Here is a 21,648-nt window from a genome sequence, read left to right on the forward strand (position 1 = left end):
GATGATATTTATATTTAAATATATTTAAAGAAAACCTTTAATGCCTTGATACAAAAGACTGAGTCCAGTGGGGTTTTTCATCAGTGGAGGAGCAAGTGTGGGTCAGGGGCCCCTCTTTGGAGTCCCTGAAACCACACCAACTGTGGGAATTCACTCATGCCTATCTTATCTTCTTTCAGGCCAATGAACTTCCGGCAGAACTAACCAAAAATGAACGTATATTGCATCTCCTCCGAAGTAAAGAAGGACACAGGAAGAGCTAACTTAGTTTCATATTCGACTGAAAGATAGAAACCTTAATCATATTGTCCAAAAAGAAATTGCTTTTCAAATAGTGTTGGAAATTCCTAGAAGAATGAAAACGCCCAGAATGCCCATGCTGGGTCCCTGACCAAGAAGAGGTGTGCTTTGTGCCCTGAGTCAAGAGCAGAGCAACTCAGGGACCCCTTCCTCTCATGTAGTGGGCTTCTCACACTGGCCTGTAGCCCCACTCCAGGGGGCCTGGCACGTTCGTGGATTCCACAGAAACTCGTTTTAAACTACATCAACTTGGGTCTTTCAGTTAAACTCTAAGACAGAGTTAAACCCTCTGTCTTAAAAATAGAAACAGAAAGCTTTGTTCCTTTAAAAAGACTGAAAGTCTGACCTTCATTGAATTGGTGCACTTTTGCTTTTATGTTAAATGTATGTGTGCTCAAAGATATGGCTCCATCGTATTTTACATATATATGTATGTCATTCCAGTGTAAAATGTTCCCCTCTATGAATCAATGATGTATAAAGGTATATTATTGAAAAGCCACTTGTGACATTCCACCATGTGCTTTTCAAAGATGGACTGTCGAACTATAAAAAAAAGAAAAATTGTTCATTTTTACCTGGAGTCAATGTTGTAGGTATGATAGGATACAAGTGGCAAATTTGGAGATTCAGAAAATTACAAACCACAAGAAATGTAGGCTTGTCTCTTTGAACCATTACTTTGGGTCTATTGCTGGGAATCTATTTCCTGTGCTGTAACTAAGTAGACTTAATATGATGTGGAATCTTGAGCTTCCAACACCAATTGCTCGATACAATGACTTTGGAGTCCTTGGATAAAATGTGATATAATATGTTGCTATTACTATTGCAGAAGTATAAGTAATAAAAGACTGTTACTAGTATTTAATAAGTGTTCATCTATGCATGTTTTTGGGCTGATTGATTCCAAGAAAGAAACCTGGGTTTTGTTGAATTATTCCTTTGAGGGGGGTCAAAATTTATACTCAATGCACTTTATAATCAATGGTGTCTAAATGCCTCAGTCAGTGCCTAATTGCACACACAAAAATTAAACCTTCTTTCTATAATCTACCATAATAAACACTGATGGCATTTTGTTATTTAAACACATCTTTAGTTTTCTTGTTCATGTTCTGCTCTGGTTTCCAGCCAATGTTCTATGTTAAGATGGAGGGAAATGTTCTAAACCATTTTTTTTTTTTTTTAACCAACTTACAGTGGTACTAAAAGTATTATCTTTATGTCAGTAGATGAATTATAATTTTGAAATTAGAAGATATTCTCTTAAAGTTTGTTATGATGAGTAAAACAATCAATCAACAAAAATCAGCTTATTTTAATCCATGTCACAAGCAAAGCCAGTAATGAGCAACCCACAGGGCCCCCAGAGAGGCCTACAACCTGACCAGCTAGGCAATGAGCCTGCAATCTAATTTCTGGATTAAAAAATTAGAAAGCTGTCTGTATTGCTAAAACATCCAGATATAAACATTTTAGTAGTTAAAAAGCAGTGCCCATCTCCTCGCTGGCTTTCTTTTATTCAGCAAAGTTGTACAAATACATCTTCTTTTATGGGAATTTCATAAAGCTATATTCATTTTGAAGAGGAAAATAATGTGGCCTGAAATGCTTTATTTTTTTCCCTAACCAAAAAAAATAAAAAGATTGCTCATCACTGACATAAATCAAAACAGTATAATGGGTACTGATAACAAAGTTCCAAAAGACAAAATGGGATGAAATGACAAAGTTAATGTTGACAAACTTAATGTTTTTCACTAGAGCATGTTGTCCTTGGCCTATTTGTTAGATCCTTTAAAATGGATAATGCTCTTGACCAATATTAGGGGCATAAAGAATGAATTCAGTAGCTTTAACAATATTGAAAGGAGGTCTTCTTAACTGTAGGTAAGAGGTCTCTAGCTTAGAAGGATCACATTTAGTCTAAATGAGATGAGATGACAATATTATCCATAACAGGGAAGAAGATTGTATTAATCCCTCACCAAAGACTGAACAAAAGTTCTGTTATTTAAAATTAAATTGCATTTTTTAACTTTTTAAAATAAAGTTAAATTGCATTTATTTTGCACACAGGTAGATGATTCTTATTTTATGTTAATCTAATTCACAATTCAGTGCTCTGCATCTTAAAACTTAGAAGTAGCAATTCCTATGCAAATCGTTTGCTTAATTGAACCCCAAAGTTTTTCATTACATTCATTTGTTTGATGACAAATTCCATGTTATAATTCAAAATAAAGTTAACGTACTACCCAATTTGCCTTTGCTGATTTTTTCCTATTTGTTTTTAATCAGAAGTTCTTTCAGTGTGATTTTTAATCGTATGGAATTCTAGAGTAAATAATTCCGCTCTGTTGATAAATATATTGATATTTGGAAACTGAATAGGATTGTTAAGCTTTATGGACCTATGATTTCATTACTTCTACCATGGAGAACTTTTGTAATGATCCCCAAAGGTTTTTTATTCAAACAAAAATTCCTGGGATAGTCATGAAAGGTACTGAAAGGTACCTGAAGGTACTGAAAGGTACTGAAAATGAAACTCTAAGCTGTACATCGTGACGATTTGATATTTGTAGACGTCGTGAAAGTATTTCCCCAGCCAGGTAGTTAACACATCCATCACCTCACATATTGATCTTTATGTGTGTGTGTGCGTGTGAGAACGTCTTAATATCCATTTGTATTATCTATGATGCTCCTGGTTCTTCAGTCCTTTGCATTGGCTCTTTCTTCTGCAATAGTTGAGGATTTTTGCACAACTTCATATTTAGGAAACAAGTATTTGCAACGGTAACATTAGGAATCTGGAGCACCCCATGGCCGTTCTGGGGTCCTCCCCTGTTCCATCCACTCTCTGCAACTGAAACCACACAACTCAGATGGGACTCAAACCCAGCCAAAACCCAGATTGGGACTTGAATCCTGTCGTTTAATTAAGATTGCACACGTGGTCTAATGGTCACGTGGACTTAATGACGCTCAGGTTCTTTATGTCTCAGCACAGAAGGAATTCAGGGAGAGGCAAAGTGGTAGGCAAGAAGTGGATTTATTTAGAGAGATACACATTCCATAGACAGAATGCGGTCTGTCTCAAAAGGCAAGAACAGCCCTGGGAGAAACGCATGCCACATACAGAGTGTGGGCCATCTCAGAAGACAAGAGGCCCCGAAATAAGGGGTGGTTAGTTTTTATGTGCTGGGTAATTTCACAGGCTAAGGAGTGGGAAGATTATTTCAACTATTTGGGGGAAGGGGCAGGAATTTCCAGGAATTGGGCCACCGCCCACTCTTTGACCTTTTATCAGAAGCCTCAGAACTGTCAGGGTGCCTGTCAGTATGTCATTTAACATGCTGATGTATTACAATGAGCATATGACGAGGTTCAGCTCGAATCTTCCGCTATCTTGGACCGAATCGGTTCTAACCAGCTTTTGTCGTATTCTCAATAGCTATGTTATTCTTTTATTTTATTTTGTTTTATTTTAAGAGAGCTTGGGAATAGGCTATTTTATTTTACTTATTTATTTATTTATTTTTTCATTCATTCATTCATTTTTTTTACCGTGCCCCGTGGCATGTGCACTGCAAGCGCGGAGTCCCAACCGCTGGACCACTAAGGAAGTCCCCTTAAATGTTGTGCCCTGCCCCCTCCCTCCTCTTTCACAACCACAGAAGAGTTATGTCTCATCATTACCCCACACTGGGGCACCTGCTCAGAGGAAAAGAGGACCCCCCCACAAATGCCAGGCTACTTGGAAACCGACGGCGATGCCTGCATTTCGGGGTGGGCCTGCGCTGCAGATTATAGGGGTGAGAAGCTGAGGTCCTAATTTCATTATGAAGTGGTTTTGGTGCTGGAACTGGCTGAGCCTCACAAGTGGAGTCTACAGATTATTAGTACTAACAATAGAAAGAGCAGCTAACATTTGTTAAAGGATTGTAATGTGCTCGGCATTTTACATAGATAATCTCATGAAGTTTACATGCATTTTCTTATTTACCCCTGACAACAACCCTATGGAACAGGCACTATTATCACCATCATCTTGCAGCTGAGGATATGGGCTTTGAGAGTGTTTTTTAAATTTATTTATTTATTTTAAGATTTATTTTATTTATTTATTTACTTTGGCTGCGCCGGGTCTTAGTTGAGGCATGTGGGCTTCTTAGTTGCAGCATGCATGCAAGATCTAGTTCCCTGACCAGGGATTGAACCCAGGCCCCCTGCATTGGGAGCGAGGAGTCTTATCCACTGGACCACCAAGAGTGTTTTTAAAAAGAAACAACAGGCCCAAAATGGAGTCAGTTGCCCCCAGAACAGCAAACCAAGGTTTAATTTCAATTTCAGCTACTCCTAGGAGTGTGAACTTTAAGCCGTCAATCTGGAATTACCACATCAGCACCTGTGAGGTAAACTGCATGATAGATCCCCGCCCTTCCCCCAAAGGAAGGTGACTTTGCCTGAAATACTGTAACATTTTTCCTTTTTATGACTTCCTTGTCCCACTCCCTTTCTACCTTTGAAAACCTTCCATTCTGTGCAGCTCCTAAAGCTCCTTTCTACTTGCTAGGTGGGATGTTGCCCAATTCATGAATCCTTGATTTTTTTTTTGGCTGCCCCGTGCGGCTTGAGGGATCTTAGTAAACCAACCAGGGATCGAACCCATGCCCCCTGCAGTGGAAGCACAGAGTCCTAATCACTGGACCACCAGGGAATTCCCATGAATCCTTGAATAAAGCCAAATAGGTCTTCAAATTTACTCAGTTGAGTTCTTTTTTTTAACAAGAAATAACCTCCCAATGCTTTGAGGCCAATGCTAAACCCTCTGATCTTTGGGTTTTGCTTTTTTTAGTGGGGGAAAGGGGGGAGAGCGGTGCCCAGATGGAGTCACGGTTACGGCATCAAGGCAGTGAGGGTGGAGAATATGGGACTTTTTTTGTTTTTAATGTTTAGAGGTAGAGCTAATGATAATTTGTGATTAATTGAACAGAAAGGGTGAGGAAAAGAAAGAAGAGTTAGAAATTATACTAAGGTGTGTCAGGGGACCCTAAGACCACTCCCAGGTTTGGTGATTTGCTAGGAAGACTCAAGAGGCTCATTGTATGGTCATATTCATGGCTAAGATTACAGCGAAATTGATAAATAGCAAAATTAGAAAAGGGAAAGGGAAATGAAATGGAGATATAGAGGAAACCAGGTTAAAGCTTCCAAGAGTCCTCTCCTCTAGGAAAGACTTGTGACAACATTACGAAGTGTTATCTGCTGGGGAAGCTCATTAGAGACTCACTCAGGCTTTTAACTGGGAGCTGGTCACATAGGCACCCTCTGCCTTAGCGTTTACCAGAATTCCAGACTTCCAGAAGGAAATCAGGCATTTAGAATAACCACATTGTTTGTGTAAACAGCAGAGGCACAGTGAGCCATTATCACTTAGGGAAAGTTTTCTATCAGTGCAGGGAACTATTTGCCAGTCAAGAGTCCAGCTGCCAGCCAGCAGCCAACCTTGTAAGCAAGACTTTCTATAGACAGCAGTCTCAGGTCTGCTGTGCTAACTCTTTCCCACATACAAGGTTTACATGGAGGATGGTGAAATTTTCTCTAGGAAATAAAGAACAGCAGAGTTGGGGTGGAGACAGAGAGAGAGGGAGTTTGGACACGTTCAGTTTGAAGAATGTGTGAAATAGACTCCAGAAGGCAGTTGGAAATAGCAGCTTAACGTTTAGGACAAGACTCTTCCTGATCTGGGCATCATCTACGTAGAAGTGATGGTCAAAGTCATGGGACAAATGAGGTCCCCAGAAAGACTCTGGTGAGAGGAAATAGCTGAGAAGGAAATTGGAAGGAAGAAGGGAATCAGCAAAGGAGAAGAGATGAAATGGACAGGAGTGGGAGGTGAAACGTGGATCAAGGGAGGAGAAAGTCTCAGGAAGAGGAGAGCAGGCAACAAACCCCATGAAGAAGTGTGGCCATGAAACACTAGGGCCAGCAAATTCCAGACCTCCTTTGCTGCACAACCTTGCCCTTGGTGAGCTTGTTCAGTCTTCAAAGAACTCTGGCCCTGTGTTGGAGAGGAAAAGCATGGGGTCTGGTCAGGACCTGCAGCTAATGATAAATTAAATGGTTGACTTGAAATGATTCTAGTACTGTTGGTACAATTGTTTTTTGAAACCACTCCTAACACTTTCTAGGAATTGTTGGCAGCCATCAGAATGTATTACCTCTGCTTGTCACCAACAAGGAACTTTGTGCAGGATCTATGTGGTGCCTGAGAGTTAATGTTTTACTACCTTCTTGGTAAAGTGCAAGAAAGTACACTTATCTACGCTGGTCAGTTGGTCTTAATTAGTGAGTTCTATCTCAGTGTGAGAAGGTGCTAAAAAATGAGCATGTAGAACCAGGCTGAGACCCAGCTACGTACAGACTCACACCATGTGATGATTTTTCATGCCATTTTCCCTCATCAGCTCACACCCATGTACTTACCTGTGCTTCAAAATATGGAGAAAATCAAAAACCAAAGTCAAAACGAAATAAGACAAAAAATATGTTCTATGCTCTCTGGGCAAATTTAGAATAATTTATTTCACATTCGTCTGACTGAGAGACTGGCCTGTCTCTTTACTCTGTTTAACTTACCAAACACAATGAGAGAAGCCAGGAATACCAGCTGAGGTGTTTTCTCTAAGCTCTCTGACCGTGCTTAGTCCTCAGTTAAATAATTTATGCATTAGTGGGCCTGGAAAGTCTTAGAATCTTTTCCTGGTGACTTACCCTTATTTTTTGGCAATATTTTAAGATAATTTAAAAATATGAGTGAAGTCACGTTTTAACAATTGAAGGAAGTTAAAGATCTTCAGGCTTTTGTGTGTTTTTTTTTTTTTTTTTTTGGCCACGCCGCAAGGTTTGTGGGATCTTAGCTCCCCAACCAGGCAGTGGAATCGCCGAGTCCTAATCACTGGACTGCCAGGGAATTCCCAAGATCTTCAGTTTTTATTAGATGCCTTGTCAGCTTTATCTCTGGCAACAGAAAGAATGACTTCTCCCATCGCTGATCTCTTCTTCTCTCCCTCACTAGAATTTAACCCTCTAATTTTTAATGAAGGAAATGCTGTTATTGTTCCTATTTCTCGCAGTTGAACTTTTAAGAATAGCCTTAGAAAAGTCTTCCGTTTACAAGTTAGACTCCCTATTTTAGGAAAGATAAGACCAAAAGCCACCCCAGACGAAGGAAACTGTATTATGTGACTGAATCCTCCAGATTAGGGAATGCCAAGTGAAAACCACTGACAGCCATGTTTCAAGGTATCCCCATGCTAATAGCATCCTGTGCGAGTGTAAGCTACACCACAACCCATGACTGGATTAATCACCAATTCAAGTATCCTTAGTATGGTGAGTAATACTTTACCATAAGTCTGACCAAAAATACCCCATTCCTGAACCCTCATAAACCACTGACACTGAAGTCATGAGTTGTGTCTGTAAGCTATTTTAAATGAAGATGTCTGTAAAATTTGGCTTGCTTAAGTATGGAGTTTTAAAACTCTATTGCAGAACCCAAAAGAATTGAGTGTTTATTTCAAAGAAATGACCTGTACAAGAATGTTCATAGCAACTCTATAATGGCCCAAACTGGAAACAACCCAAATGTCTGCCATGATATTTTTATATAATGGAATGTTACTGAGCAATAAAAAAAGATGAACTATTGCTATAAGTGATGTGGACAAATCTCACAGACATAATGTTGAGTGAAAGAAACCAGACACAAAAGAATATGACTCCATTTGCATGAAGTTCAGAAACAGCAAAAGCAATTTATGGTGATAGAAATCAGAATCGTGGCGATCTTTTGGATGGAGGAGGGGATGATATTGACTGGGAAAAGGCATGAGGGAGCCTTCTGGGTCCTGAAAATGTTCTATAGGCTTCCTCTGGTTGGTGACTACATGGATCTGAGGTAACTAGCCTCCAAGAAGACCCCCAATGCTCCCCTCCTCTGGAATTCTTGTCCCTGTATAGTCCCCCTCCTACCTTGTATCAGGACTGTTCGGTGTGATCAGCAGAATATGGCAAAAGTGATGGCATGCCACTGAGTTGAGGCTCTGTCTTGCTCTCTCTTGGATCACTCGCTCTGGAGGAAGCCAGCTGCAAGTCTTGAGAACACACAAGCAGCCCTGTGGAGAAGCCCACATGGAGAGGAACTGAGGCCTCCCGCCAGTAGCATCTTGGAAGCAAATATTCCAGCCCCAGTCAAGCATTCAGATGATGTAGCCCAGCTGACATCTTGACCACAACCTCACAAACCAAAACCACCCAGAACCACACTAATCCCTGGCTGACAGAAACTCTGATATAGTAAATGTTTCTTCCTGTAATCTACTACATTTTGGGATAATTGGTTATCAAGTAATAGATAATATAAGTATATTATATGTAAGAACTCATTGAACTGTACAGGCAAGTTTTATGTACTTTATATATGGGTTATATATGAATAAAAAAGAAAAAAGTCTATTACCAAAAAGAGGCTGCCAAAAACACTCAACCTGAAACTCCCTAGAGGTTTGGCAGAAGCATGAACTCAGGGTCTCCTATATTTCACCAAAATGTGTTTGCAATGTGTAGCCAGACAGAAGGAGACAGGTGTGAGCTGGTCACCTTCTCCTGTTCCCTGTGTTGAACTGGTCATCCATCCTCCAACTGTCTACAGGTGGTGCTTTTAGAGTCAGCTCTAGCTGCTCTTCCTGGATCTTTTTGGGGGCTGTCTGTTAGCAAAATTTACAATGTCTACAAAAGTGGGGCCAACTTCTCCATGAAGCCCAGTAGGCCTAGTGCCTAGGGCCCCTGACACTTTCAAGGTCTCATAAAATGTTTTAACATCAATTTATTTTAAAATCAGAAGAAAAATAAAAATATAATAATAATAAATATATAATAATGAAATCAGCTTGGATTATATCCATCTTTATACCAAATGCAGTTGTAAAATATAATTTTAAGTGTTTTTTTTTTAAGGAGGGAGAGGCCCCCAAAGGCAAAGGTACTTAGAGCCAACAAAAGTCATAACCCAGCCCTGAGCACAGGAGGTGTGCTATGGACTGAACAGTGTCTTCCCCCAAATTTATATGTCCCCCTAACCCCCAATGTAACTATTTAGAGACAGGGCTTTTAGGAGGTAATGAAGGTTAAATAAGGTCATAAGGGTGTGGCCTTAACCCGATAGGATTCCGTGACTTTCTACAAAGAGGAAGAGAGAGATTTCTCTCTCCACACACGTTCACCAAAGAAAGACCATGTGAGCACACAATGAGAAGCCAGCCGTCTGCAAGCCAGCAAGCGGGGGCTCACCAGAAATAGAACTCACTGGCAGCTTGATCTTAGACTTCTCTGTCTCCATAACCGTGGGATATAAATTCCAGATGTTTAAGCCACCCAGACCATGGTATTTTGTTACGGCAGCCTAAGCTGACTAATACAAGGAGGGAAAAGTGGGAAAAAAAAAAAAAGAGCAAAGTGAAGACATGCCGAGTCCAACAGGAACGGTCTCAGGTATCACCAGATTAAGTCAGTTGCATCCTAGTACCCCAAAGGCCCAGCTCTGTCTTCATTTCCTAGTATTGAATTTCAGCCTTCAAGTTAGAAACTAGGCAAGCTTGCAATCTGTGCAGAGGTTAGGCATTCTTTTTTCTTTGCCCACTTGAATCACTGCCTACTTTGAAGGTTCCAAGTTAGCAGCAGCAGCAGCAAAAAAAAAAACAAAACAAAACTTCTATATTAGAAGAACTCAAAGTTATTTTATTGGAATAAAATTTTATTAACATGAATATCCTGCTCAAATCACATCCCTAGTCTAGAAAATGAGATGCAGTGGTTGCTTAGCCAATGAGGTAACCCAGGAGAATGAGGGTTAAAGAAGACTATGTTTTATGAAGAACATGTGATTATCTGCTGAATGTTACTAAGAGGGCAAGTGAGATGAGAACAAAGGAGTTGTCATCGATTTGGCAACACAAAAACCAGTGATGACTTTAAGAAGAGCAGGTGTCCATCTGATTGCTGAGGCTCTGCGGGGAGGTGGAGAGCCAGATCTTTACATCACTCCTTGCAGCAAAATAATTTCAGATGGATCATTATCTTCATGAAATCATTAAAACTCTAAAGGAAAACATGGAATAATTTTTTATAACACTGTAAACTAGTAAATTAGTAAAAGTTTCTGCACTGCATTTGCTAGACCAACAGATGAATTTTCTTAAATAGTTTTTACAACTAAAAAGAAACGAAATTGAGTTATTTGTAATGAGGTGGATGGAGTTAGAGTCTGTCATACAGAGTGAAGTAGGTCAGAAAGAGAAAAACAAATACAGTATGCTAACACATATATATGGAATCTAAGGAAAAAAAAAAAAAAGGTCATGAAGAACCTAGTGGCAAGACGGTAATAAAGACACAGACCTACTAGAGAATGGACTTGAGGATATGGGGAGGGGGAAGGGTAAGCTGGGACAAAGTTAGAGAGTGGCATGGACATATATAAACTACCAAACGTAAAATAGATCACTAGTGGGAAGCAACCGCATAGCACAGGAAGATCAGCTCCGTGCTTTGTGACCACCTGGAGGGGTGGGATGGGGAGGGTGGGAGGGAGGGAGACGCAAGAGGGAAGAGATATGGGAACATATGTATATGTATAACTGATTCATTTTGTTATAAAGCAGAAACTAACACACCATTGTAAAGCAATTGTACTCCAATAAAGATGTTAAAAAATAATAATAATAAAATTTTTTAAAAATAGTTTTTACAAATCAATATGAAAAAAAACTGACAGAAAATGAATACAGAAAAAGAAATAAAATTTATAAGTGTATGAAAAGATTCTTAATCTCACTTATAATTAATAAAATACAAACTAAAGCATCATAATATTTTTTAAAATAAGAAACAAAATAATTGAAATCACAGATACTATTTTTCACCTAACAGAATGGCAAAGATAAGTGTTGGCAAAGAGGTAGAATCAAGTACTTCCATATGTTGTTGGCAAAGGTGTAAATTGCAATCTCTTTGGAGGGCAATTTGGCAATAATCAAAACTAAAATACACATTTCCTTTGATCCAACAATATATGCATTTTTCCAACAGTTCTATTTGTATATGATTGTAAAGATTTAGGTACAAGGCTGTTCACTGCATCATTGTTTCCTGTAACAAAAGTGACAAACCAAACATAAAACAGGAGATTGATTAAATAAATTATGTAATGGATCAAAAACTATTAACAGACTATTTCTAGCCTTCCCCTTCCCTCTGCTAGGTAAAAAGAAATTTGTTTTGGGTCAACATTCTCATCTCTCTCCCTAAGGAAAATGTTCAATAGCTTTTAGACTTCTGTGATGCAATACCATGAGGAAAGCAGAGGGCACAGAAAGATGCAAAGCTTTGCGGAATTCAGACAAGCTCAGGAATGTGTGGAGGCATAAGAAAAAGAAAAGTGAATTTATACAATATTACTAGAGATATACAAACCCTTCCCATGTTTCAGAAATGCAATTTTGAGGCTTAAGTCATTTTGAAATACTTTTTGGTGGTGAACTCTATTTCACTGACTTAGGCACAGCTCTGAGACTGGCCTACAGTGGCCTTCAGAAATGTCATATACACACAATGAAATCCATAAAGCTAGTAAAAGTATTGAGGTGGAAAAGCATATTGCTAAATGTAAAAAATGTAAATGTAAAAAAGCAAGCTGTAAACTGTATACCGTATGTTCCCACTTGTTTAAAAAGCCCATGCATATATTATTCACATACATGTTTTCGAATACATAGATGTTTTCTGGAGGATGTTTCTGCACATTTATAAAGATGCATACATGTAATAATTTTCATTGACCCTCTTGTTTTGTCCTTTATTTTTATGCAATCAGTGCTGAGTGGTGTTTATAATGATAGTGGTATTGAGTATTATTTAAACAAAAAGTCTCTCTTAGGACCTCAACCATGTGTCAACCGAAATAAAAACGCACAATGTAGGACTTCCCTGGTGACACAGTGGTAAAGAATCCACCTGCCAATGCAGGGGACACGGGTTCGAGTCCAGGAAGATCCCACATGCCAAGGAGCAACTAAGCCCGTGAGCCACAACTACTGAGCCTGCGCTCTAGAGCCCTTGAGCCACAACTACTGAGCCTGCGCTCTAGAGCCCTCGAGCCACAACTACAGAAGCCCGCGCGCCTAGAGCCCGTGCTCTGCAACAGGAGAAGTCACTGCAATGAAAAGCCCGCGCACTGCAATGAAGAGTAGCACCCCCCCGCCCCCCCCCACCCCGCTCACCGCAACTAAAGAAAGCCCGTGGGCAGCAACGAAGACCCAACACAGCCAAAAATAAATAAATCTATATTTTTTTAAAAAACACATAATGTACAAGTTGTGAGTCAAGTTTTATTTGGGGACCTTACTGAGGACCATAGCCTGGGAGACAGCCTCTCAGAGAGCTCTGAGAAACTGTTCCAAAGAGGTAAGGGAGGAACCAGGATGTATGTGAACTTTTCTGCTTGGAAAAAAACTTGTAATCAAGCATAAAAAGATCACTGCTAATCACAAAGAATGGACATTTCAAGTTAATGATTTTAGTGCTTTTCTAAGTAGGGGAAGATGAAAGAATCTAGGGTCTGAAATTTTTCCTTAGCTACGTATCTTAGCTACCTAGTGGTCAGTATATCTGATGCACAGAATACTTTCAGTTTTTCTCCATCCTGAATTCCCCTCAGGGTGCACACATTAGCAACTGCAGTGGTTAAAGGCTTAATCCTTGTAGAATTGGGATGGCAGGCAACATTTTTTTTTCTTCACATGAGTGAAAACAATTTTCAGAGAAGAAGAAAATACACCATGATGTGACATAGATTATCCATAATGGTGGAATTACATATGACTTTTTTATTCTTGTCTGTAAACTTTTGTGTATTTTCAAAGTTTCCACCACGAGCATGGATTACTTTTATCAGCAAAACAAATTTCTCTTCAAAATATGATAGTTTATTTTTAAAATATATTCTAGCCTTTTGGATATTGTCAAAGCTGTACAAAAAACAGAACCAGAAAAAATATATATAGCTAAAAGATCTTTTAGTTACTATTTTGGTGAATAGTAGACATAATTTGTTGGGTATCAAAATTTCTGCCCATCCCAGAAATGTTTCATGTGGTGCTTAAAATTACCTTTATTCAAGTCAATTATTTAGTAAAGGTTGTTTGTTTGTTTCCCCCATAAGGACTTTGCTAAAATTGGAAGGGTTACTAACCCACCAGGATCCAGGGAATACATTACAGAGGTAGTTCTTGAATTGGAATGTGAATTGGAACCACCAGGAGGGCTTGTTAAACTAAAAAGGGCAGCTTCATCCCCTAGGATTTCTGATTCAGTGGGTCCAGGGTGGGGCCCATAATTTGCATTTCTAACAAATTCCCAGGTGGTGGTGCTGCCAGCTGGTTCAGTGACAACAATTTGAGTACCTCTGCATGAAGCATACTACCTTATCATCAGCGAGAGCACCAGGCACCTGAGAGCAAGCCAGTGCATGAGGCCAGGGGGTCGTCATGGCTGAAGGTCCAGAGGGAATCCCTATAATTTCAGTCCCCACCCAGACAGGTGGACATTTCAGAGCTGAGGAGGTGGGGAGGCAAATCAGTAACTGAATCAGAGGCTTTGTAGAGTAGGGATGGGAATGTCACCTGCATCATGGTCCTACCTTCACTGGGTTTGTTCATCGCTACAGATGGATATTTAGTCTTTTCATTGTAAACTGGCTTCCACTGTGCGGAGAAGAGATCCATACCTGCATTTCCTTACCTTCAAAATGGAAATGACTGATGCTTTTGAGTGGTTTTTTTTTTTTTTTTTTTTTTTGGCTGTGTTGGGTCTTCGTTTCTGTGCAAGGGTTTTCTCCAGTTGCGGCGAGCGGGGGCCACCCTTCATCGCGGTGCGCGGGCCTCTCACTATCGCGGCCTCTCCCGTTGCGGAGCACAGGCTCCAGACGCGCAGGCTCAGTAGTTGTGGCTCACGGGCCTAGTTGCTCCGCGGCATGTGGGATCTTCCCGGACCGGGGCATGAACCCGTGTCCCCTGCATTGGCAGGCGGATTCCTAACCACTGCGCCACCAGGGAAGCCCTGAGTGGTTTTAATAATTAAATCTGAGGGAAAATGTTACCAGAAATACAGATAACAAAAATAAGTGTAAAAAGATTATAATAAGTGTAAGGCTTAAAAAAGTAGATGCTTCTTCTTTATCTCTGTGTTACTTCACTTCACCTAGAACTTAACGGACTCTGGTCCCACCTCTGGGTCAAACCTCCCCCCGGGCTGGTGGCGGGCTCTTCTAACGTCCGCATGTTCCCTGCCACGCTTGGCTCCGCCAGCAGATGGTGCGGTTCTAGCGCTTTTCCAAAAGTGGGCTGAGAAGACAGAAAACAGAGATTGGGTAGCTCTGAGGTATCGTCCACAGCCACGCACCGCCCGTGGAGCTCTCGGATCACAACACTGTCAGGCCACTGCATGGCACCGCCCCCCGCTTTGCTAGAAGTGCCCAGGCATGGATTCCTTTTGGGTGACTGGGTTTGGAAGGAGAACTTGCTTAGGGGGCTAATTGGACCCGCTGAGAAGTGGCGTCTTAATTGGGAGGATAGTCCGCACACAATCCCATGTGCTAAAACCTCGCCCACCGTCTCCAATCGAGGAAAGACAAAAAGGGGAGAAAGGAGTTAAAGCATCAAAACCACACGCCGTTGGGACAGCTCCAGAAGTATCCTTCCCGGGCCGGATTCCAAATGTTCAGGGGCCCGGGTCTGCGAGTCCCTGGGCCGGGGCTGCGCCCCCAGGCGCCGCAAGGCGGAGAAGTGCCGGGCTGGGACTAGGGAGGGCGCTGTGGGATCCGGCGGTCGGGTCCCGACTAGCCCCGCCCCTGTCCCACTCCCCACCCCGGGTCGGCCTCGCCCCAGGACAGGTCTGGGGCGGGTCCAGGTCGTGCCGGCAGCGGCCCCACCCAGAAGTGGGAGGAGCCGACGATGCCTTCGTCCTTCCTGACCTGCGCGCGCAATCAGCCGCAAGGGCCGGTTGTTCTCTTCTTCAGCTGGCGCCGGACCCAGACAGACTCGGACGCCGAGCGGAGCCTGCCAGTCGAGTGGAGCCTGCCAGCCGACCGTCACCGACGTCTGCAGCCCGGCGCCACGGCAGCATGAGTGCGTGCGGCCCGGCCCTCGGCTTCCTCCTGCTGCTGCTCTGCCCGGCGCAGGTGAGCGGCCGCCGGCGACCCGGGCAGGCTGTGGGGGACGTGGTGAGGCCGCGAGGCGGGAAGGGCGGCGGGCTGTGCAGCGGCTCAGGCGCCCTCGGCCCCAGAGAGGACCAGCCGCGGGTCCAGCGGGTCCCGGGGAAGTTGGTCTAGCGATGGAGCCCCTGGAGGTCCCCCCCAGCTCTCCGGTGTCTTTCTCCGGCCACGCAGTTTTCCCTGTGGTCTGGAAGACGGTGGCAACTGGGGGCTGCTTGTTTGACCTGTTTGGAGCTCCTTTCACCTGTGGTCACCTCGTTTCTGGATTAAGGGTGTGGGGTGAAGAGAGGAGGAAGAAAATGGGCAGAGAGGAATAGGGTTCGTATTATTTAACCTGCCTTTTCCCCCCTTAATTCTGCCAGATGCACGCGAATTCTTTGTAAATGTGTTTAGAAGATCTGACCACTTTATTTCTTCTCCTCCTCCCCCAAGGGTGAAGGAGGGAGGGGAGATAAAGTTAGCAATCCGTCAGGCCCCAAATTGGAACAGCCCTAAGTACTTTACAGAAGGCGGTCTGGTCTTCTAAAGAGTGCAAGTTACCTCTTACCCACTCCCTTTACATCTCGAGAAGCTGAGGCCGACAGGTGCACGGGTTAATTGGATTTCGCAATACCAGCCGTGGAGAGGATGGGGCCTGGAACTCCCTGGGTCGGCTTTCCCCTGGTTTGGTAGAAGCCCTGGGCATGGGCGCCTCGCTGCTATTTGTGTGTCTACAGTTTTATCCTTTAAAACTGTGGGTGTCGGGAGGGATGTCTAAGGATTTAGTGCTGATTGAACCAGATCCTGATGGGAATCCCAGGTTCTCGTGCCCACTCATAGGTGTGTCAGTGATGAGGCGGCAGTGAGTCCCAGGGGAAGACAGATCAAGGGGTTTCCTGCACCAGAAAAAGCTCTCCTGAGACGTCTGCGTAGTTCTCAGCAGGGGGGGTAGGTGTGGCTGACCCCGGAAGGGCCTCCTGTATGTGCGTGTGGCCGTCGCCAGGGGTGTGGGCTTGTGGAAGAGCACACACCTGGTGGGGAGGGGAGGCAGAGGAAAGCAGGTTTCGGGGAGGTGCTCTGGAATGGGGTCAACCGGTAGACGGCCTGCTAGCTCTGTGACTTTGGGCTCATTACTCTTTCAAGCCTAACTTTTTCTGAAGATAAGCAATACCTCGTATGATTACTGAGGTCCCTCCATGCATAATGATGTTTGGAGAGACCGCATCACTGTAGTAAAAACTCAAGAAATAGCAGCAGTTATTTGCTTTGAAAATACAGCTATTCAATTTCCCGAGAGTTTTAGGTTAGGATCTAACAGGTAGGCTTCACATGGTTAAGTAGCTTTAATTTATCTCTGAAATCCTTTTACCTCAAGGTAGCAGCCAGGGCTGATGGTAAATGAGTGCCTCTCCTCCTAGGACTTTTGGGATAGGTCAGAGGTTGGTCACAAGTTTCTTGCAAAACGCCTGGAAGCCTTGAGAAGGTTTGCAAATATGAACTAGAGACCCTCCTGTTGATATTTTTAAGATTAGCTCCCTAATGTCTGCAGAGGCTTTCAGTACCTGCATTTCCTCACACCTGAAATGTGATGGGGGGGCGGGCGGTTCTCGCTTTTAGAATTCTCACCAGTGATAAGCAGCTCATCTGGGTTCAATCTGAGCACCAGTAAAGTTCTGTCACGGAATTGCAGACTAACTGTCCTTCATAAAGTCTGAAATAACCTTTGGGGGGTGGGGGATTTTTGCTTTCCTTAACTTTTAAGTTTTACATATGATGAAATCACATTACTAAGACTGCGTGGTTTGTAAACCTTGTGTTCATCCAAATAATGTGTGCAGTTTTGAGAAGCAGTACACATCTCTCCTGACTGTAATATTTATAAGCTTTTTCTTGAGAGACTTGCACCATAATGAGGCCTGGGTAGGAATTAAGTCATTAAAACTGCTTTTCCTGAGGAGATCGGGAATGGGTTAATCTTTCAGCCTGAGAGCATTGAAGAATAACTTTCTGAAATTGGAGCGAATGTGGGTAATCTTCCCCAGTCTCTCCCATTCCTTGATTGATGCTGTGATCAGTTATTTTACTAACATAAGTAATCAAGGGAAAATGAGGCTTTTTATTATTAGCAAGTGGGCAGAAAGAAAACGCCTTGCTGAATAGGTCTTTGTATTCCTTCAGTGTTTGTCATATTACCCAGAACAAAGAATCCTCTTTCCTGGGTAACCCTTCCCCTCCCTCCACTCCTCCTAAAAGGGATGCTTTTCAGGGGTGTTTTACAGATGACACATTACCTGTGCGGAAGCCTGGAGTGGGCCATCTCTAGCCTGATCTAAGGTGCCTCGTCTGCTCTTTCACCCACAGACCTGTGAAGGGCACCAGCTCTCCAGCCAAATAAACTACTTGCTGTCAAAACTCTGCCCATCTTCCAAGGCCCAGTTCAAAAGTATCTTCATCTGTGGCATTGTTATTCTGTTCCCCCAACTAGAATGCCTTCCCTCTGAAGTTCTCAATCTTTGTTTAAACTGCTGCAGCAGCAGCAGCGTTTACGGCCTGGCACAAGACTTGGAGTTAAAAGACCTGGTGTGGGTCTTGACTCTTCCTCTTACCAGGAGTGATCTTGGGCAAAGGCAGTCTCCTCCTCTGTAAAATGGGGTTAACAACTTCGCCTACTTCTCAGGGTGCTTGTGGAAAGACAGAGAAATATTGTTTGAATTGAACTACCGTGCTGCAGGCTCCTTGAGGGCAAGAACTATATTTTACCATCTCCAGCATGGCCTGAATCAACAAATCATTGGGCCTTCATGGATTTGGGTGAGGGGATAAGATCGGGGAGGCATTCAGAGGCTAGTAGAGATCAGAATTGGATTTGCATTTGTTGTCTGGGTGATTGCAAAGATCAACGGTGGCCCGACAGGCTTTCCTTTGCTTGGAACATGCTTGTTATTTTCAGTCTTTAGAATATTTGCTTTGGCAAGAAAACTTTAAAACACACACACACACACACACAAACCCAAAAAACCCCTGCTTTCTCTGATGCAAGTGTGCTCTTGGGGAATTTGAGAGGGAATCTTTAGAATTGGGCCACAGAGGAACTCAAATGACTGTCATTCAGTAATTTCATAAATGTGAAGTGAGTGCAGTGTAGGATACAATAGTAGATCGAAAGAATCACCTAGCCAGAAAGTGGTCTGTCTGTAAACTGTAAAGTGCTATGTAAAAGTTAGTAGTTACTATCCCTGTCTTGTTCATAGTTGATGGGAGGAAGAGTGGATACTTAAAAAAATTACAATGCAAAGAAAAGTGTGCTCTAATAAAGGGACAGAATGTGATGGGGAGTCCATTTTTGAGCTGAGTGTTGGAGGGTGAATTAATGCTTACCAGGCGGATGAAAGGAAAACTGGAGAAAATAGGGGGGAAAGTTACCCAATTGTTACTAAAAACCATTAAACTGTACACTTCAACGGTGAATTTATAGTATGTAAATTATCTCAATATTTTTAAATGGCATCTTGGATTACAAGAGACTAAGGAAAAAGGAATTACCTAATTTTTGCATAGTACTCCATTGCGATGACACCTCTGGTCTTGTTTTAACCTCCCAAGACTCCATAAGATAGGTGTGATGCTGTTTTTCCTGTTTTACAGATGTGGATATTAAGGCTGAAGTTTGTCTCAAGGTCATAGTTGGTAAATGGCAGACTGGGGCTTGAGCCACTGTCTTCTGACTTCCAGGCTCTACTTTATTGAAATTCAGAATATTGCTGCCAGGTTATTCATATTTAGCAAGCTCTGTTGAATGGGTGTTTAGTAGATGTTCTACTTGGCCGGTAACATTCAAAGCATGTTCCTGGCTCCAGTGTGGCTTCTCCAAAAGCCCGTGATAGATCAGGGGTGGATTTAGCCTACTGGCCTGACCCTTGGTTCAATTGTCACGTTGTGTGAACATTCCTTAGGAAAAAACCTGCGGACAGTATACACCCCCATCCACTTCCATGGTTTTGATTTAGCCTTGTGGCTTTTGGATTATTTTTCAAACTCGTGAGTGCGGGAGCTCAGAAATGTCTAAGACTAACTCATAGTGTGACCTTGGGCAAGTCAGTTAAACTGCAAGCTGGAGGGGTTATCTGTAAAGTGAAGGTTGGCTGAGCCCATCTAACTCGAAAAATATATCTAAAACACCCATCTAAAGGCGTGCCTGGTGCTCACACAAATTATCCTTTGTTATGTGGATATGTTTACCCCAGGTTGGCTATAAAACAGTGTTCCAGAGAATTCCGTCAATAAAAGAGCAGACCAGCCTCCACCCGAAATGTCCTGTCATATTTGTTTGGTCTGCATACCCGACCCCAAAGGACACAGCAGGCAGCTTAATCTCTGGACAGGATTCTCTGGGCCACCGCCTCCTGGGTTATCCTGACTGGCCAGGCCAGCCCCTCAGCTCCACCCCTTTCCAGAGCTGCAGCTGGGTGTGTCTCCAGGTTCCATCGTGAGCTTTACTTATCCAGGACAGCAGCAGAGGTGAGGGGACCAGGCCCTGCACTGCATCTGCATGGGATGGCCAGGTACAGGCCTGGGGCTGAAGACAGTCACTGGTCCTGAGAAAGTGAGTCAGGACTTGACAGCTGCCTAGAGTTGTATGTAAATGGTAGTCATTAGTCCTGCAGGTGAACAAGGCTGTGTGGAAAGAGGGACACCTGTGTAGGATGATAGTGGAGGGGACAGCCCATCCCTAGCACATTGTCACAATCTAAGGATACGTCCGTGTACAAACTGAGCTGAAGTTTGAACAGTGCAGCAGCTGGCGGGGTGGGCATGGGGGTGAATAGGAAGGAGAATGCTTAACTTGGTGTTCAAAATCTTGTTTCTCATTACTGGTTTTGTCACTTATGAGCCATGTGATCTCAGAGAATCCTCTCTGAGCTCCAGTTTCCTTACCTATAAAATTCTGTGATACTACTCCATGGGGTGTCTGAGAAATAAATGAGGCAATGAGGGAGAAATCACTCAACTTTGTGCCTGGCACGTGGTTGATGTTCATTAAGCATTTGAACATGAGTTAATATTCAGCCTGGAGTATACAATTCTGTTGCTGAGGTTCAGAGCTTCTCCATGTGATAAGATGTGCTTTCGGGGAGCTCCCAATTAGAGTCTGTTTAACAGCTGCTAGAGTTGCTGACATAGAGCAGAAGGGGCATTTTTTTTTTTAACTTTCCTGAACTATTCCTATTATTATTGAAAGATGCTTCCCTGTGCAGTCATATATCCAATAATTAAACTCTAGAGCATGTTGTGAAATAACCATATGGCCTAACCTTTAAAAGCAGAGATGGTCTAGGCTTGTGACCACTAAATTCTGGGTTAAAGCCAAAGCAACTTCTTACATAATCCAGTCAAGCTCCTTTAACTCATCTTGTACGTTTTGATAGTTTCTGAATCAGTGAACACTGGATGAGATACTATAGAAAATTTCAAAGGAAGTGTAACACCTGGGCTCTGCCCTTTAGGGTTCTGTGGTCTTACAGGGCAGTCGAGACAAAGGCAAGAAAATACTCTTGCAACCTCTGCCCTCATGCACAACTTTGTGATACTCATAAGTATAAATTCTCCTTGATCTTAGAGCAGGAGCCAGCAAATTATGACCTGGCTAGAGCCTGTATAGTTTTCTTGGGATACACCCACGCCCATCTTTTACCCATTGTCTGTGGTTACTTTTGAGCTACAGCAGACAAGGTTGAGTATGTAGCACAGAGACCTTAGGGCCTACAAACCTACCATATTTAATATTTGGCCCTCTAAGGAAAAGTTTATCCACCGCGTCCTGGTGGATCCCCAGGGGAGCTTGTGGAATGTAAGTCACAGAGAAATGGTTCGCCTGAGCTCTGGGTGCAGGACACCTGCTGACTCAAGCAGTGAGGATGGATGCCCATGAGCACCAGCCAGGTGCTGCCTGGGGCCAACCTGCCTATGCCCCAAGACAGCTCACCCGACGGGGGAGCGCCATGACCAGATCCAGGTGATAGGGGTCA

General features: G+C 42.9%; 2 protein-coding genes across 3 annotated transcripts in view; both read left to right on the top strand.

Annotated features, from left to right (window-relative positions):
- The window catches only part of ANKRD29 (ankyrin repeat domain 29), a 41,001-nt gene extending 40,362 nt beyond the window's left edge, over positions 1-639 (top strand). The window contains exon 12 of the mRNA XM_082355551.1: positions 180-639. Within this exon, the coding sequence (XP_082211677.1) occupies positions 180-263 (84 nt within the window). The 3' untranslated portion in view covers positions 264-639. The remainder of the gene's footprint in view (positions 1-179) is intronic.
- Positions 640-15,408: 14,769 nt separating this feature from the next.
- Positions 15,409-21,648, top strand: part of NPC1 (NPC intracellular cholesterol transporter 1) — a 48,641-nt gene continuing 42,401 nt past the window's right edge. Inside the window, exon 1 of one of the 2 annotated variants that reach the window (XM_082353491.1) lies at positions 15,409-15,610. In XM_082353491.1, coding sequence (XP_082209617.1) covers positions 15,554-15,610 — 57 coding nt within the window. In that variant the 5' untranslated portion in view covers positions 15,409-15,553. The remainder of the gene's footprint in view (positions 15,611-21,648) is intronic. The other variant, XM_082353492.1, reaches the window with a different exon arrangement.

This window comes from Balaenoptera borealis (assembly GCF_965194805.1).
Source record: "Balaenoptera borealis genome assembly, chromosome: 14".
NCBI classification, from domain to species: domain Eukaryota; kingdom Metazoa; phylum Chordata; class Mammalia; order Artiodactyla; family Balaenopteridae; genus Balaenoptera; species Balaenoptera borealis.